We start from the raw sequence: 16,859 nt of genomic DNA, 5'->3' as shown, positions 1-16,859 counted from the left end.
ATTCTCAGCACAGCAAATCCTGTGGAGGCATTTCCTGAGTGCAGGAGGCAACCACTATCTTTGTCACCTCCATAGTTCTCCAACAGCAGTTGGGGGGTGGCTTTACTGAGGAGCACATGTGTTTGATAAAAACTGAGCTAAAAAACTCTTTTAAATATACTGGACACTGCCCAGTCAGAAAAAAACCAAACAAAAAACAACAAACAACAAAACAAACCAAAACAACAACAACCCAACCAAGTAAATGGTATTTGTACTGGATTTGTTTCTAAAACACAATCTAAAAAATCAGCATTTGCTGTGCATTCCATTTGAACTCTCAATCCATGATTAGTTTACTCTTTCTTAGTTTTTAAATATACCCTACTACGCCAGCTAATAATACAGCAAGGAAGAAATGGGAAAAAAATCTATTATCTGATGAATGTCTCTGTTGGTTTCTTGTGCTGAGGCAGTTCAGCTGCTCTTTGAAACAATTTTGGAAAAGATCAACTAAGGAAAATTCTCCAGACTATCCTTACAACAAGCTGCAGTTCTTTAGTGGCAAAAGCATCCCCAGACATGAGTGACCGTTTAATCTCACCATGCATTCTTTTTCTGGATTCAAGTGAGAAACACATCAGCTTAATGCCAAATTTGTATGAAATACTTTCATATTTATCTCAAGAATAAATAAAAAAGTCTACCACGTGCACAGATTAAAATAAAATTAATTGTAAATGACATGATATTTGCAAAAAGTAATTCCTTATCAGGGAATTACAGATGGAAGTGATATCTCTGTTGTAAGTTAATACCTATTAAAATATTTACTTTATTGTATGAATGACTAATATCATTCTAACGGTTTTTCCTAACTTTCTGTATTTAAAATAGAGGGAACACAAAAACTGCTATGTCTGTGTTTCACTTCCAGTCACAAGGCATTTACAGAAGTAATTCTTTGCATAGAATTAGAATGTAAGCTTTGGAAGAGGAATCCATGGACTCTCAAGACTATTTAAATAACTGAAAGACTGTTGAGCAGCCTAAAGATTCACTACTAAGGGAGACCACACTTAAAATGAAGAGATGAAAAAACTTACCTAATATTCAAATTACAGAGATCATAAATTTATTGCTATTATGCAATAAATAAGAAAATCATAATATGTGTGCTTGGCTAACTCCTTATGACCACAAGCAATTAAATCACATTTCATGGCACTTAACAGTAGCATGAGTTCTCCCCACACATGACTGCTGTTCTGGATGTTGTTTGGCTAATCTCCCTTCAATACATACATACTAACAGAAAAGGTTTCATGTAAAAAAAAATAAAAAAAAAAAGCTTTTTCTTTTCTATTTCACTTTCATCTATGTATTCAAATCTATAGATAAAAATCTTACCACAAAGTTTTGTCTGGAAGGCGGAGGTCAGTGTCTCAATCTGACTGAAATTAGCAACCAGAAACACATGTTCTTCGTGTGGTTCACTTCCAATGGACTTCAGAGTGTTCATATCCACTCTTCCCACTCCAATAGCAAAAATTAGGATTCCTGAGTTCCGTGCTTTAGCAGCAATCTCTGCCACAGGATCCTGTGGTCTCCCATCTGTCACTATCATGATAATTCGGGGCACATTCTGCCTCAGAGGCCGAGCCCCCTCAGTCTCTGAAAAGGCGATGTTCACGGCGTACTGCAGGGCCAGCCCAGTCATGGTGCCGGTGGCCAGGTGCATCATCCTCCTCACTGCTCTCTCAATGTCCTGCTTCCGCCGGAAGGTCTTCAGGGAAAACTCCTGTTTGACAGTGCTGCCGTACTGGATCAGACCCACGCGCGTGGCATCAGGGCTGATGTCCAGAAACTGCAGGATGGTCAAAATGAACTCCTTCACTTTTTCAAAGTCGTAATGGTGCACACTGCGAGAGCTGTCAATGATGAAAACAAGGTCCAGACGTTTGTTGTTGCAAGTGTTTTCTAAAAGGAAAACACAAACAAAAATACTTTACAATTTCAAAAGGCAAATAGGTTCAGGTTTACTGCCTAAACAAACACTCTGGCAAGTGCTGTGAAAATTCATGAAAAATAGGAGATACCACAATTAAGACTACTTGGGCAATATAAATTTGCTCTCCAGTAAATAACAAAAACTGCCTGATGCTTGATCATTATATGCATTTGTGTGTGTGTGTGTTTGTGTGTGTGTGAGGTAAGTGACCAGAATGGTTACTGGCAGTAGAACTGTGAGATAGAATCACACGATCAGAGAGTAGCTTGGGTCGGAAAGGACATTAAAGATCATGAAATTCAACCCCCCTGCCATGATCAGGGACCCATTCCACTAGACCAGGTTGCTCAAAGCCCCATGCAACCTGGCCTTAAACACTGCCAGGGATGGGACATCCACAACTTCTCTGGGCAACCTGTTGGAGTAAAGAATTTCTTCCTTATAGCTAATCTAAACCTGGCCTCTTTTAGTTTATTATTAGTTCACTGCTTCTTGTCCTACCACTACATGCCCTTATCAAACGACATTCTTCAGGTACTTATGTGTTACCCTTTTGTGTCATTGTTGGGATTTTGACCTCATTCTGAATGCAGGGTGGAAATCCTCAGAATGTGTTAACTATTTAAGTGGGCTGCACTGTGATGCTTTTCGTGGCAGGGCCTGAGAATTTAGAAATCTAATATTGTGACAAGTCAGGGGGATGTAAGTGTTTCATTAGAAACAGAGACAACAGAACACAAAGAAAGACATGTCAAAAGCATCTGTTAATTGCAGTGACTGATAAAAGATGTGAAGGAACAGATTTTTCAAGGAAGTTGGCAGTAAGCAGCACTTTGCATGTGTACAGTTCTCAATGACCTCAACTGCAGCTGCGAGTGCTCAGCAGTTCTCCAAATGTCATTATTTCAAACATGTAATTAATACCCATCTAGGGAAAGTTTAATGTGTTTTCATAACTAGCTCAGCATCACAGAGAAATTCTATGGTTGCATCAGAGAGAAAAATCCTGATGTCTACAGTGGCATTCCTCTCAGCCAAAAAAACACTCATACTGAATGCTCCCTGAAATCTATGCCAGCCATCAGAAGTCCTTTTTTTCCAAGAGTCACTGTAGCAGGAATATTACAGAGTATGTCCATATCTGACAATGGCACAAATGGGCAGGCCAAGCTATGATGGATAGCAGGAGAAGTGAAGGCTGGCTGCCTTCTAGGCATCCTACAAGCTTTCTGGGACCCTGGGTACATTCTCTGGCTTCTGCTCAGCATCCTTTCCTGAAAGAATATGAGAAATATGAGACACATGCATGAGTTGCATGATGAGATGGATAGGCACTGACCATTCACAGGAAGCCAGCACATGGCAGGCTTCAGGCAAACCTGTGAGGTGAGCTATCAGACAAGCCACAGAAGAAGACATATGGAAAAAGATTAAAAGGACTTTGATGGGATGCTGATGAAAAGAAATCAACAGAGGTTTAATATGCATACTAAAGACTCCTCCAAATTAGGAAATCCAAGTCACAAAAGCATTGCAGTTCAGGGAATAACTGCAGGTGGCATTTTCTTGTACTTAAACTATTCCACATGCATCTACTTTTTGACCTCTGTCAGAGACAGAACATAGAGTTAGATAGACCTATGGCTTCAATCATTGTGTCTGCTCATCTTCTTAAATTCCTGTGGTTATGAATAAACCTGTGAGGTTGTTAGTTGTGTTTGTATGGCTGGCTTGAAAGATTAAAGATGGCAAAGAATGCTCATCAGACTGCAGTGGCATCCCCATTTTACTAAGATGAGACACCCCAAATCAGTAGTTTCCCCTCTTGCCAAACCCAATTCAATTGCCAGTGCATTGCCATCCATCTTGTGCAGTGAATGAGGCAAATGTTTGGTGGAAAAGCAGTGTTTGACTGTATAATCAAAGGTCATGTCATACTGCACTGGTACAAGTGGGCCGATCAAGGACTCAATTGGAAAAACGTCTGTCTGTGGACTGCCCTTTAAAAGGGTTCTGCTGACAAACACTCATCGTGCACTTCTGCCAAGGCAGGGGGTGAGAAAGATGCCTGTTTTCACTCGTTAACTCAGAAGCCTCTTTCATAGATTACCAAGAACATTTTTTGGCATAGAATAAAAATGCTCTTTAATGACAATAAAAATGACCGCCTGGATTTATTCATGTGCAGGCTACAGTACGGCTTTATTCATAAGCATAGGAATATGCTTGGGTTGCTTATTCTTTCAAAATCAGGTTGAATATAAGCCAAGCTGAGCAGAAACAAAATTCCAGTTCTAATGGGATACAGATATCCTCATGTAATTATTTTCCATCTTATTATCTTAATTACAATTATCCTTATATATATAAAAATTACAAAATATCTTTACTAATATAACATGAATGATTCCAGCAATACAAACATAATGCTAAGTTATGATTTGTAGGAGCAGAGCAACAAGAAAAAGGATAATTACAGAAAAAAAAGGCTAAGAATATGTGTGTGCAAATGAAGGGAAGGACAGATAAGGGAGAAGGGTAAAACGGCTATTTTATTTCCCTTAAAATACTTCAGCACGGGTTCACTAAAGGTAAATCATGCTTGACCAGTCTGATTGCCTTCTGTGATGAAACAATTGCCTGGATGGATGAGGGGACAGCAGGGGATATTGTTTTACCTTGTCCTCAGCCAGGATTTCAAAGCTGTCTCTCACAGCATCCTCACAGGCAAACCCAGGAAGTGTGGAGTGGGTGAGTGGACAGAGAGGTGGATTGAGAACTGGCTGAACAGCAGATCCCAGAGGGTTTTAATCAGTGGCACAGGGTCTAGTGGAGGCCTGTCACTGGTGGTGTCCCCCAGGGTTCAATACTGGGGCCAGTATTGTCTAACTTTGGCTGAAGGGGCAGAGGCCTCCTCAGCGAGTTCCCTGACAGCACAAAGCTGGGAGGAGTGGCCAACACCTCAGAGTGCTGTGCAGCCCTTCAGAAGGACCCCAACAGGCTGGAGAGATGGGCAGAGAAGAACCATCTGAAATATAACAGAGGTGAATGCAGGAGGATGACCTGCTGCAGACTATGGGATCCTGGAGGACAACAAACTGTCCATGAGCCAGGACTGTGTCCTTATGGTCAAGAATGCCAAAGGTATCCTGGGATGCATTAGGAAGAGCATTGCCAGCAGGTCCAGGGAGGTGACTTGTCCTGTTCCTCTGCTCAGCCCTGGTGAGGCCACATCTGGAGTGCTCTGTCCAGTTCTGGGCTCCTCAGCACAAAAGACATGGAGCTGCTGGAGTGGGTCCAGAGGAGGACTACAAAGATGATGAGGGGACTGCAGCATCTTTCTTCTGAGGAAAGGCTGAGAGAGTTGGGCCTGTTCAGCCTCCAGAAGAGGCACCTGAGAGGTGACCTCATCAACACCTATCAGTCTCTGAATGGAGGGGGTCAAGAGGATGGAGCCAGGCTCTTCTCAGTGGTGCCAAGCAATAGAACAAGAGGCAATGGGCAGAGAATGATGCATAGGAAGTTCTACCTGAACATGAGGAAAAACCTCTTTACTGTGCAAGTTCACTGGAATAAGCTGCCCAGAGAGTTGGTGAAGTCTCCCTCGCTGGAATTGCTCAAGAACCATCTGGACACAATCCTGTGCCATGTGCTCTGGGATGGCCCTCCCAGCAGGGAGGTTGGACCAGATGACCCACTGTGCTCCCTTCTGATCCTGCCCATTCTGTGATTCTGTGAAAACAGGTCAAAACTACAGCCATGGTGTTGAATCCTTTTAACTGGAATATGAAGATTTGGATCTGAGTCTGAAGAGACCAATTTGTCTATTCTGAAGTCCGGAATGAATCTTGGTGGGAAAAAGCTTGGAGAGAGCTGGTGGATAGTGCTACCGGAAATACATTCAACACCTTGTGCTGAATTACTTTAGAAAAATCTAGTCATCTGAATGAAATACAGTGTATTTCACTGACCAGCAAAGTTCTATCTATAGAAATACCAAACATACATTTCCAAATTAAGATTTATTTAAAATCCTTGTCTTCTGATTTGGTAAGATTTTTTTAAAAACTCTGTAATTATTAAAGTTGATTTAACTTGGGCTCAGTGAAAAATAAAATGTATCTCTTCTACAAAAAATCCAGGCGGTATTTTGAGGAATGACAATCAGTAGTAATGACTAAGCTCTCACCTCCTCAGATAAATTTTCAGTGATAGCTTTTTAGCAGTTACATGCTGCTCCATTGGTCCTGTAAACTATAATCCCTTCCTCTGACCAGCTCTCATTTTGAACAGTGAACTCTCACAACTTTGGCAAAAATCTTCATAACCAAAAGTAATTCCCTTTCACGTTTATAAAAATTGACATATTCATTGAAAAAAGCTACTCATCCATAAACCTACTTCTAAGTCAGCACAGGTCTTGTATTGCCAACACAAAAGTTTGAAAAAAACCCTCAGTGTGGGCTGCTTTATCCAAAGCGGAAGCCAGGAGAGGCAAGACAAAGACAGAAGGAAAGATCAGGTCAGTAGTAAATATGTTCTCCTTCTCTACTCAATATCCACTTTGTAAATGACATTTACAGTGATGACACCTTTGGAAAACAAACAATGCAAGGAAATTTCAGATCTACTGGGAAGAAAGCAGCTGGGGTCCAATTACTGAGAGATATATAAAACAAAGCTTGAAACAATATTGAGCATCTTAATTTCCTCTAAAGCTGAAAGTTCTGTTAAATCATTTTATCTGATGACTGCAGGTTTCCTTCTATTCCTTTCTCAAAACAAATTATGCTCAGCCTGTTTTGGCTTTGACAAAGCCCACACGGCTTTGATTTCGCTCACCCACCCAGGGTCTGTGTTTCTATCCTTTCATCTCTTTTTTCGCTAATGCTTCATTCTCTTAATACAACTAAAGTAGCACTAAGGAGCTTGCTTGGGCATTTGAATTGACTCATCTAGGCTGTTAAATCATTAGAAGTTCCTGATACTGTTGTCTGAGCACAATTCAGATTTCCTCAAGCAGTCTTCGGGCATGCTATGGGAAGCAGACTACGTTGTACCACTGGTCTCAGTGCCAGGGAGCAGTCTAAGGTACCAGCTAAACTCAGAGCCCAGCTGGGCTTCACCCACAGTGTTAACCTCACCATCCTGCTCAGAGTGGCTGTATGCAAGAGGCCTCCTGGGAATAACCCCTGCAGGGATTATTCTCTGTACCTTCTGAACCACACATTGCTGGTCACTGTGGGTCAGAGACAGCTCCAGCCATCTAACAGCAACAATAATGGTGGAGTTCCAATGCTCACAGATGTGCCCAGCACTGTTTCATTTCCTCATACATTTCCATCTGGGGATATTTAAACTGAACACATTCAAAAGACACGAGTTTTAGATGGTGATTTTTTAAAAGTTTTTTGCAAGTTTGCTGTCCTGGAAAAACTGCTTGTTTAAAAATGAGTTGGTTGTTTTCTAGATTCGTCCTACATCTTTATGACTCCTTAATACTTTTTTCTTCTTTGTCTACATATTAATTATTTGGTTATGTAGGTCTTTATCCTAATAGATGAAAATGGATAAATGTTAAAGAAGGCTATTGCTGTATGCAAAGCAAAAGGAGGTTAGCTCAATTTGGTAAACACTACAACAAAGTTTAGACATTGAAAAAATAATTTATAACAAGTAAACATTAGCTCCATTAAGATGTTTGTTATAGAGTATGGCAATTCAAGCAAAAAAAGTTAAGAAAAAATGAGATCATAGAATAATTATTGCCTGAGCAGACTTTAATGGTAATTTCAATATCTTGTGTTTCTTAGCTCACTCCCCAGTAATGTGTATACAAAAATTACATGTCCTGTAATACTGCCAGCAGTACTACCAGGTTTATTTTTAGATTTTATCTTTGAGTAACAGAACAAGTCTTTACTCAAAATTGAAGTAAAGACTTCTCCCTGTTAGCATATTTACAACTTCTTCCTAAAGGTCTCTTCTTTTTTACCATTTTATTATTTCATTTTCCCTCAAGTCCTCAATATTACTTGCCCATCTTTTCCTTAGAACTTCTTTCCTTACAAATCTCTGTATAACTCCTATGAAACTTGTTAAAAGATGTATAAACTTGCTGGGTGTCAAATATTTTTTAAATTGAAGTCCAGAATTCTGGTTTTCCCTAGCAAAATATCCAGCCATAAAGATTATGCTTGACAATGTTCTCAGATAATTCAAAAGATATCTTAGGTCATCAAGAAGGTTGAATCTTCTTATCATAAAGTTATACAAGTAAAGAATAGCCAAATTTTCAATTCATTCAAAAACATACCAAGTGCAAAATGCTTTGGGAAACACATTTTGTGATTGTTGCAAAGAATAAAAGAAGAAGAGCACTTCTTGTTATTCCAAGTGCTTCTTGTCTCCGGTGAGATATTTTGAGCAAGTCAGCTCCCACTCCTTTTGGGATTTTTCATTTTAATTCAAAGATGGACAAAGTATGGTATGGTACATTTCTAATATAATCATACCTAGTTCCTGAGGTAAACATTAGAACCTGTTCAATATCCCTTTCCTAGCACACACATATGCTGCACTTGGTTCTGCAGGTGACACCACCACGTCCTCCCAGCTCTGGGACAGGCCGTGGGTCCAAGACCTGCCCCTGTACTCTCTGGCCCCATCCCTGCTCTGAATCTTTCCCCAAATACACAGGCCTATGGCCCTAACCCAAACATTTATTATGAGTTTGGCAGCTCACCCATTTTTCCCTACAAATTTCTTCATCTGGGAACAATCTCTAAACGGAACACAGCCTCCAGACATTTCTTCATTGCCTCTGACAAAATCTTTTCTGAACTTCCAAAATTTCTGGGAGAACTGCATAGCAGGAGGCTCTTGTCCAGAGATTGCCATTTCCTTCTAACATGCAAATGCTTCATTATTAGTCACTTCAGGGGGGTATATTACTTTGTTCTCATTTCACCTCACTATTTCTATTCCTTCCTTGTCATGCTTTTCAAAATAACAAGGTCATTATTAACACTAAGTCTCTCGAAATCCAGTCCCAGAACTGACTCCTAGTATTTCTTCATTTCTTTACCAATACTGGTGCTTCTCTGGTACGAAGCCGAAGTATGGTGTAAGGATTGTCTCAAGTTTCTTAGCTCTTTCTGCATATTTCAGCTGTTCTGAGGCAGAAGGTGTTGGGTTTCCTGACAGGAGTGAAACCTGCTTTCATGGTCAGGAAGACCAGGAGCAGGCTGTTTTCCCTGCAAGCAGTGGAATACCTGGACAGAGGGATAAAGTATCCTGATATCCCCATGCACACGGCAACATGAAAATCTACCCACCACTTCCCAACAGAAACAAATGTTTTGTGCTGTCAGCTAAGGATAGCTTACGCCCATGAGAGATGAGGAATTCATTTCTGAGCCACGATGCTGAAACTCGTGGTACACAGAGTAATTCAACTTTGCATCCTGTTCCCACAGGCAGCCTGGAAGCACTTACTCTGACTGTGACTGTCTTTTCCTGCACTCACCTGCAAAACACCAAATCACAACCAACATGAAAAAGGTGATTTTTTGGGAGAAGGTGGTCGTTGTATCTTTCTCCTTGAAGATCTGAGACTCCTATCCTAAGCTACTTAGGCTACTGTTGGAAGGACACAGAAATTATTAGAGAAAGGACGGATACAGAAAGTATCCAGAAACAACTTTTAGTAGCAGCATAGAAAATCTAGACAAAAACTGTGGCCTTACTGAGTCTGTGGTGTCCTGTTTTCAGGATATTAGCTTACCATTTAAAAAACTCCTATCCACACTTTCTTTTCAAGGTTGCCCATGTCTTTGTTTACGGGGAAAGCTGTTAGCAACCTCAACATTAGTCATTGATCAGCTGACCTGAGACCACATACTTCTATCTATTGGTAACTGTCTAAGTATTAGATTCTTTTCCAGAAGAAATTCAGAAACAGCATGAGGGGATGGTGCTGTATGCCACTGCCTTCTGCCTCCCAAAACATGTGGGACATCATGTCCACTGGTGAACCAGCAGTTCTTCCACTTCAGCAGTACTTAAGCAAGATGGTGTCTTCAAGGTTCCAAAGCAATTTAAGGTATGTTGTCCTCATGCCTATAAAATGAGATGCTTCCTAAGTCATGCAAACACTGTTTCCATAATTTTCAAATTAAATTTGCATATATGTACTTTATTAATTAAGAAGGGAAAGTGCTGAAAATAAAGTACAAACCAGCACACTGCTGAGTATCAGTGCTCTTTCTTTTGGCTTGATTTTTCTTCAAGACATAATACACAGAGGAGGCTTTGAGCTCCTTGAGAATATACTCACAACAACAGGATTTTTGCTCATAGTAATTTTCCTCACTGAAATATTGTCAAGGCAAACTGTTTTTCAAACAGAAATGGTATTTCACAGTAATTTGTGGGGGTTGTAACAAACAAATTCAGAAATACAAAGATCATTTGATGTTTAGTTCATGGCTCAGTTTTTTCTGTGACAGCAGATATTCTTTCATCCTGTGGAAAAATTACAAATTACCTTAAAAAAAGGGAAAAGAAAAAAAAAAAAGGGGGGGGGGGGACAAATTAAAAAAAATAAGAAAACAAAACAAAAGAAGAAGGGAGGAAGGAAGAAAGAAAGAAGGAAAAGGCTTTATTAGAGGAAATGCACATTAAAGAAATACAATACAATTTCTTGTGATGCTGGAGATCAAATTACATTCCATATAACCTCAATTACAGAAATACCCCATAGGTGGTTTAAAAGTGAATGTGATCTTGATACATGAAAATTAATAATGAATACTAAATACAAGAGTTGGCAAGTAGATACTGTTCTGTGGTTAAAAACTGCTAGCACAGACCAAAATCCAAACTTTCTGATCTCCAAGATAATTGGCTGCAGATGAGCATACTCAGATTAGGACATGAATCCCTGAGGTCTGTCACAGTCCCAGCTAGCCCTCATGGCTCATTAGCTGGGGCTGTTTAAGGGATAACAGCTGCTGCAGGAACAGCTGGCTGGGCAGGGATGTGGTTCCTGATCAGATCTCTCTTTCTCAGATTCCAGGACCTCTGTTATGGGCTGGGGAGGCACAGCCTCAGCACAAACCAGGCTACCAAGCCTCAAAGCCACAGAGAGAGGGTGTTCTACTGTGCATAAACCTCAGAATCTGAAAAAGCAGCTACTGTGGGGGAGAGGCCAACAGCTGAGAGACTAAGATGAAAGTTGAAGTTTTGAGAGTCAGCATAAGAGGTCATGGGTGACCTCTCAGCTAGTGAAACAAGCACTTCTGGGGAGCAAAACACACCATTGCTAATACTGCCTTGAGGCACAAAGATTGCAGTATGTATCTACACACCTCAGAAGGATTTTGCAGGCTGTAAAATGCTTTGCTTGCTCTCTTTGCAAATATAATATGTTTATATGGCAACTTCATGTTTTGATAGCAAGCTGACAGGTACATAAATGGATAGCTATTTGATTACCCTGTACCCTTACAAAAGCTTGGTTAGAATTGTACTTATATTTTAAATAATTACGTGGTAATTCAAAATATGTAATCTGTAACCACTTCCTACCTTCATCTGCTGCATGGAAGAGTTTTCATCTCCTGCAGTACACTACCAGTACATGTCTAATACATGATATTACTGTGACATAATTCTCATTTCAATTGCAGTAGAGACTTCAGTTACAATAATTCTACTATCTGACAGGATTATGTCAGAGGACATAAAACTTGAGAGGGTTGCATTTATGTGAAGAAATAACACATACACACACACGTTGAGGCTGTGAATTCATGTCTTGCAGCAGAAAGCATCCCACAATGGCTCAACAGTCCACATTAGCAGAATTTAGACATCTCTGGTCAGCTCTCACTGTATAAATATACAATCGATTAAACCAGGAATTTTATCTGCACTCCACAGAAGCGTCATGGGTTGGGTTTACTTTTGTCACATACTTTCCTCTCTAATTTGCTGCTAAATAACTCAGAATGTTTAACCTGATAGTGTTTTAAGCCTTAAGTTACATACACTCAAGTTTAAGAACTGGGTTGGATGTAAGAATCTTTGGATTGATTTTAACTGGCTGTAGCAAGTGATTCATGAACTTAGTGCTCCATGTAGTTCCTATTACTTCATTTCATATTGTTAGTGGAATGATACATATACAAGCAAGAGACAAATCATTGTATATTTTGTTGCAGAATATAATTTAACACAGACAGGGGCATTTGCATTTTGCAGCAGCTTCCACTGAAGAGGAGCCAAGTACATTTCCCTCTTGGCCTCTTTCCCACTCTGTTTTAATTTTGTGCAGTATCAGTTAATTTTTTGTTGTTTCTTCTGGTATCATGTAATATCTAAAGGAATGCCCCCTAAATTAGCTTCTCTCCTTACATAATTATTTTCAAAATCACATAGCTGCACGTTTCATATTCCTAAGGAACAGAAAGAATGTTATTGCTTAGAATAGTGTTCTACAGCTTTCACTGTATTCACTACTGCTTTCATGCACTCCCTTCAGATCTTCCCAAAAGAAGTATGCTCATGTGAAATGAAATACATGCCCAGTTTACAAGAACAGAGTTCATCAAGAAAAAAAGCAAACACAAAAACGTGTGGGGTTTTTTTACAATATGACAATTTTGATTTGCTTTGTTTTGTAATAAATTATTAAGATGCAGTAGGGTCTAAGTCCCAAATCTCCTTCAGAAAAAAACCCCACAACTTCAAACACCAAAAAGGCACCACATCTTGCAAGGACTGGACACATGGTGCTTCTAGACATGAAACCTGCTGAAGTGTGCTGGGGACCCCTCGCTGGCCTTGCAAACACAGTATGGAAATTACCACTCTGGACAACTGACCCTGCTCTTCATCAGTCTGTTTAGGTACAGAAATCCATTTATTATAACTGAAGGGAATCAGCTAATCTAACAGACATAATTTTATCTTTATAACCATGTAGCAAGTATATCACTGCTTTTCTTTAGAAGAACCCAAAATATTATTTTCCTTTCACAAATCAGGATAAGCCAAATTTGATCCAAACTCTGGATCAAAGTACTGATGAGGAGGAAAACAAGGCAAAATTTGGTTCATATGTCAGATAAGGGGAAAGATGACTGTTGTCTGCTACAGGAATAAAAACTGACCATCCTATTTTTATCTGTTGTTTCACAAGATCTTGCACAACTATGGAAACAATTCCTTAAAACATAAATACACCTGCATGAAAACAGCATCTTCCAGCAAAATAAATCAAATTCTTTTATTACTTGGAATACATGCATATCTAATATGCTGCAAGAAAAACTAAGGAAAATGTTAAAAGTTAATTAATTTGGCACAGTTGACAAGTTTTTAATATTTGTATGTCTGACTCAGTCTTTAATAAAAGAAAAACCTGAAAAGCAGTTTGGCTTTCAAGAGCCACATAGTCAGAGTTCCAAAAACTCTATTTTCAATAGATGTTTGAATAAAATATTTCAGCTCTTTAACAGAAATTATTAGCTATAGCAATAATAATTTTAAGCACCAACAAGCAATGCAAAGACCTGCCAAATTAAAACAACATGCATTGAGATTTAGCCGAAAAACCCAGGAATAAGAAAAAAAAATATATATATCTTTTCAGACACAGCTCATTCCTTCAAAAGACTTCATTAAAATATAGAGGCAATTAGACTACTAAAAAATCTATGAAGTATTAGTGCATGACTGATGAAAAATTAAATTCTCCTAAACATGGGTCTCAAAGTACTTTTCTCTCTATATGGACAATCCCACAGAATTTTTCATCCATTCCATTATTTAACTTGTCAGTCTCCTAGAACAATGACTGTTACTTCTGTAACTGGACACTACTGGTATTTTACTAGTAAATAGTTATCACAGCAGTATCCTTTTGTTTTAAAAATGGTGAAAAGAAGAAAAAAGAAATAAAATTATTTTAATACTGCTACACTTAGACAGCATAAACTTTCATTTTAGTTCTGAAAAAGAGACTTCCATCCAAAAAGAATCCAACTGCCAACATGAATTTTTATTACTTTTCCAGGTACCTGTTGGTTCTTTGCAGCTATTTTGCTCCATTTTGCCTGCCAAGCAAGTCTTTACACAACAGCAGCAATTGTCATCACCACCACTACTTATAATAGGCATACTATAAAGAATGTGACAATTTCTAATCCCTGTTAAGCTGCTGGAATTCTAGAGTGATTTTATTAAGTCTATCACTTGATGTCACTGAGGTCGTGTTTTGGCCCTGTTCTTTCTCCTGCCATTTATTTGAGGAACACTCAACTTTCCAGCACAGTAGCTCTTCACACATTCTGTTCTTTACAGAGAGGCATGTTTTTACCACGCCACTGTGTCTATACATTGCTACACATAAGCAGGTGACCTAATTTCTTGAAACAGAATGCAAGGCCCAAGAGTCTGACTCCAAACTGCCACGTACTTTTTATGGGCTGGATGAGAGAATGTTCCAAGCTTTTCGCATCATTTAATGCCTTGAAAAGGTTCCTTTAGCCAGAACTGTTTGCATCCTGCACAAGCCAAACTGAGTAGGGATCCAGTGGTTTCCCAATGCAGGGACCAGGAATCTCTTGGCTTTTGAAAGAAGAAATAAATAATTTAATCTACACATTTTGATTCATACTGGGTGCTAAACCTTTTCATATATTTTCCACTATTTAAATTTGAAAGAGAGGCTATAAAAGGAGCTTTCAAAAAGTCACAGGAAACACCTTGCCCCTGCACTCATTTTCTAGAGCAATAGGTGTACCTTTCCCAACAGTTGGGGGAGTTTATTTCTTAAAGTAATAAGTAAAAAGCTCACTTAGGGTATTTGCTAGGAGCCCCATATAATTCTGGATGAGCTCCTATACAGTCATATTTTAGAATTTAGGATTTTGGACAGTTTGAGATTCTTGTTAAGATGTGAATATGTGTATTTCTTTGTTGCTCTATGTCCATGTTTTTTTTGTGAATTAGATTTCCAGAGCTGTGGTTTTCAGCCTTCAGTGGCAGAACCCAAATTCTTTCAGGACCAGGTCTATTAGTTTTAGGGAAGATGAATAAGAAGTGGAAATCTGTTGTCTTTTGGTTTTAATTTGTCCTATTGGAATTGAGAATTGACATTTTTAAGCTAACAGATTGTGAATGGTACTTTATGGAGTTTTACATTATTTAAAGGATTACATTTTGTTTAGAAAAGTGTTTCATGATAAAACTTGGTGCTCTCCTCTCTGTCACCCCTTCTTCCATATCCTTTCTTTCTTCTTCTTTCTTCCCAATATGCCTTCTGCAGGACATTTCACATTCCTCATACTCACTTGGGTTAGGTGACCCTCATGGAGTCCACTTACCATCCCAGTGGCTGGAGAGAGGTATCTGATGAGATCTACTACTGATAGGAATCATTAATCCCTAATGATAGGCTGTGTCCAAATCCCATCCATGCTGTCTTTTCATAACCTGACAATTGCTTTAAAGGTTTAGCAAAAGACAGGTATTCTAAGTCACAAACTGTTAGGAGATGAAAATGTTGACTGCTGGGTGATGCACAGCTGATGACCAACAAGAAAGACATGAACTTTCTATTTTAAAATATAACAGCCCACAAGCTGAAATGAATATACCCTGTCTTAAGATGTTTGGCAAAAGAGGAAAAAAATAGCTCATTATAAAAAAATACTCATTATATATTAAACTACTCATTATAAATAAATCTGACAAAATAAAGGGATTGGCATTAAGTAATGTAATGACAAACTTCATTTCAATAGCCACAGATTTCCATTCAATCATCTTCATGCACATTACCCACACGTAGACAGCTAAAACTTTCCAGCATGGTAAAAGCTCATTTGACAGAACCCCCATGGACCAGCATGTATTTTCTCTAAACACTGAAAATAAAGTTGTTCCTTTTTCTTTCAAGCCAACAGTCCAGTAGCACATATTTATTTCATACCATTGACATAAAGTATATCTGGTACCCCAGAAGTAAATACCTTCTTTCAAACGCTGCTGCCTGGCCAACAAACTTTATCCCATACCTGCTGGCAAATGAAAAATCTATTTTTTTATTACAAACTAACTCAGCCAAGGTTTGGCTAGCTGCTTATGCCTTTTATCATTTGTATTTGAGACAGCTTTTGGTAGTGTCACTTACCCAGTAGAGACTGTGTGCTAACATCCCTTCTCTGGGTGAAATGTCTTCCAGGGAGATCTTTTGCCATGACAGTGGAAAGCAGAGTGTGTGCAAATAGCAGAAGGAAACACGCAATCATTTTCTTCATCTTCACAAAACAGAGGGACACACAAGGATGTAAAACTGCAATACAGGAGAGAAGGAGGTAAGTTTTTTCATTGCATAAAAAGATGCATTCAAACCACATCAGTTACCCAGCAGCATACAAACATGCAGACACTGGCACCGAGTAATACCTACAGCTTCAAGAAATAAGGTTTACGTAATAACATAGCTGTTGGCAGTCCCTGTGTAGCGTTTCTAAGCATTGTTAGTTGAAGTCCATAGTTAACATCAACAACAATTCATAACAATCAAGTATTTTTAAAGCAAGAAAAGGAAGGGTTTTTTTCACTCAGCCTGTCAGCATAAACAGGTTTGAGGAGGACGCAAATATATTTTTGTTATTCCACTCAGTGCTCCTTTGCAATTTTTTTGGAAGTTTAATTGTTCCTGTAGTCTGAAGGATTCTTGCTTCAGAAAATCTTGGAGAATTACAATAGAGAGAAGAAAATATATTTCAGAAACAGCAACTATAAATGTGAACTGGTGACAACTCATGCTTACTTTTCAGAAGACAGTCCATGG

The 16,859-nt window shown here is 39.0% G+C and overlaps 1 protein-coding gene across 2 annotated transcripts in view; it reads right to left on the bottom strand.

The window, feature by feature from the left end:
- Positions 1–16,352, bottom strand: part of MATN2 (matrilin 2) — a 57,938-nt gene extending 41,586 nt beyond the window's left edge. For both annotated transcript variants that reach the window (XM_066334031.1, XM_066334039.1), the window contains exons 1-2: positions 16,194–16,352; positions 1,390–1,959 (exon numbers count right to left, since the gene is read on the bottom strand). In XM_066334031.1, the coding sequence (XP_066190128.1) occupies positions 1,390–1,959; positions 16,194–16,320 (697 nt within the window). In that variant the 5' untranslated portion in view covers positions 16,321–16,352. The remainder of the gene's footprint in view (positions 1–1,389; positions 1,960–16,193) is intronic.
- Between the last annotated feature and the right edge of the window lie 507 nt (positions 16,353–16,859).

Source organism: Sylvia atricapilla, chromosome 1 (assembly GCF_009819655.1).
Source record: "Sylvia atricapilla isolate bSylAtr1 chromosome 1, bSylAtr1.pri, whole genome shotgun sequence".
NCBI lineage: Eukaryota > Metazoa > Chordata > Aves > Passeriformes > Sylviidae > Sylvia > Sylvia atricapilla.
Note: the sequence above shows the minus strand (reverse complement) of the source record. Positions and strands in the feature narration are given on the sequence as shown.